This window comes from Numida meleagris, chromosome 24, assembly GCF_002078875.1.
Source record: "Numida meleagris isolate 19003 breed g44 Domestic line chromosome 24, NumMel1.0, whole genome shotgun sequence".
Taxonomy (NCBI): Eukaryota; Metazoa; Chordata; class Aves; order Galliformes; family Numididae; genus Numida; species Numida meleagris.
Genome location: NC_034432.1, coordinates 1,712,683 through 1,713,647, shown reverse-complemented (window position 1 = coordinate 1,713,647; position 965 = coordinate 1,712,683). Strand labels below are relative to the sequence as shown.

The following is a 965-nucleotide window of genomic DNA, read 5'->3' as shown; positions in this document are numbered from 1 at the left end:
CACCCCGCTCCTCGCCGGGTCCCCGCTGCCGGGCGTCACCGCCCCGCGTGGCCGGGCCGCAGGAAGCTCCGCAGGGCGCCCGCCAGGCTGCCCCGGGATGGGGAGCGGGCGGCCACGGGGCTCTCCCCCCGCAGCTCCATCTCGATGGTCATCACCACCTTGGGGGCTTTGGGGGGCCCTGCGGTGCCTTCCTCCTCCTCCTTCTCCTCCTTTTCCTCCTGCGCCGGGGGGGTGGCACCTTCCCTGCCCGCTAACCGCTATTTCTTGTCCTTGCGGGGCTCACCCGGCGCTCCCTTGGCTTTCTTCTCGCTGGCCGCCTTGGTGCTGCGGCTGTGGTCCAGCATGGCGTAGAGCACGGGCGCCTACGGGGACGGGGAACGGCGCCGTCACCCCCTTTTCCCCCCTTCCCCCCCCAGCCCAAAGAGCAGGAGGTGGGGATGGCACCCCCCGCGTCCTCCCGTCCCCCTCTGTCACCTGCCGGCTGCGCTTGGACGCGTCCTTGGCCGATCGCTGCAGCTTCCCCTTCTCCATGGCGCTAAGAGGAGTGTGGAGATGGGTCCCGTCAGCTCCCAGCCACGAGGCAGCCCCGTTTCGGGGCTTTTTTGCCCCAGATTTTTGGTGGGACTCACCTCAGCCGTCGCTGCAGCACCGCCTGCCTGCGCAGCCAGCAGAAGCGCACCAGGTAAACCAAGGCCACCACCAGGGCCACCAAGAGGAGGGCACCGCCGATGATGGAGCCCAGCACGACGCCGTAGCGCGTGGGCACTGCGGGGACACCGGCGTCACCCCACGGCCGGGGGGTGGGGGGATGGGGACGTGGGTGGGGATGGGGGTGGTGATATGGGGATGGGGACAGCGATATGGGGATGGGGACGTGGGTGGGGACGGGGATGGCAATAAGGGGATGGTGGGGGGGGGGTGGGGATGGGGACGTGGGCGGCCGGACCTTTCTCGAAGACGTAGAG

General features: G+C 70.1%; 1 protein-coding gene across 1 annotated transcript in view; it reads right to left on the bottom strand.

The window, feature by feature from the left end:
- The window catches only part of MPZ (myelin protein zero), a gene marked incomplete at both ends in the record, with an annotated part of 3,192 nt that continues 2,227 nt past the window's right edge, over positions 1 to 965 (bottom strand). The window contains 3 exon segments of the mRNA XM_021376514.1: positions 1 to 362; positions 475 to 535; positions 630 to 765. Coding sequence (XP_021232189.1) covers positions 258 to 362; positions 475 to 535; positions 630 to 765 — 302 coding nt within the window.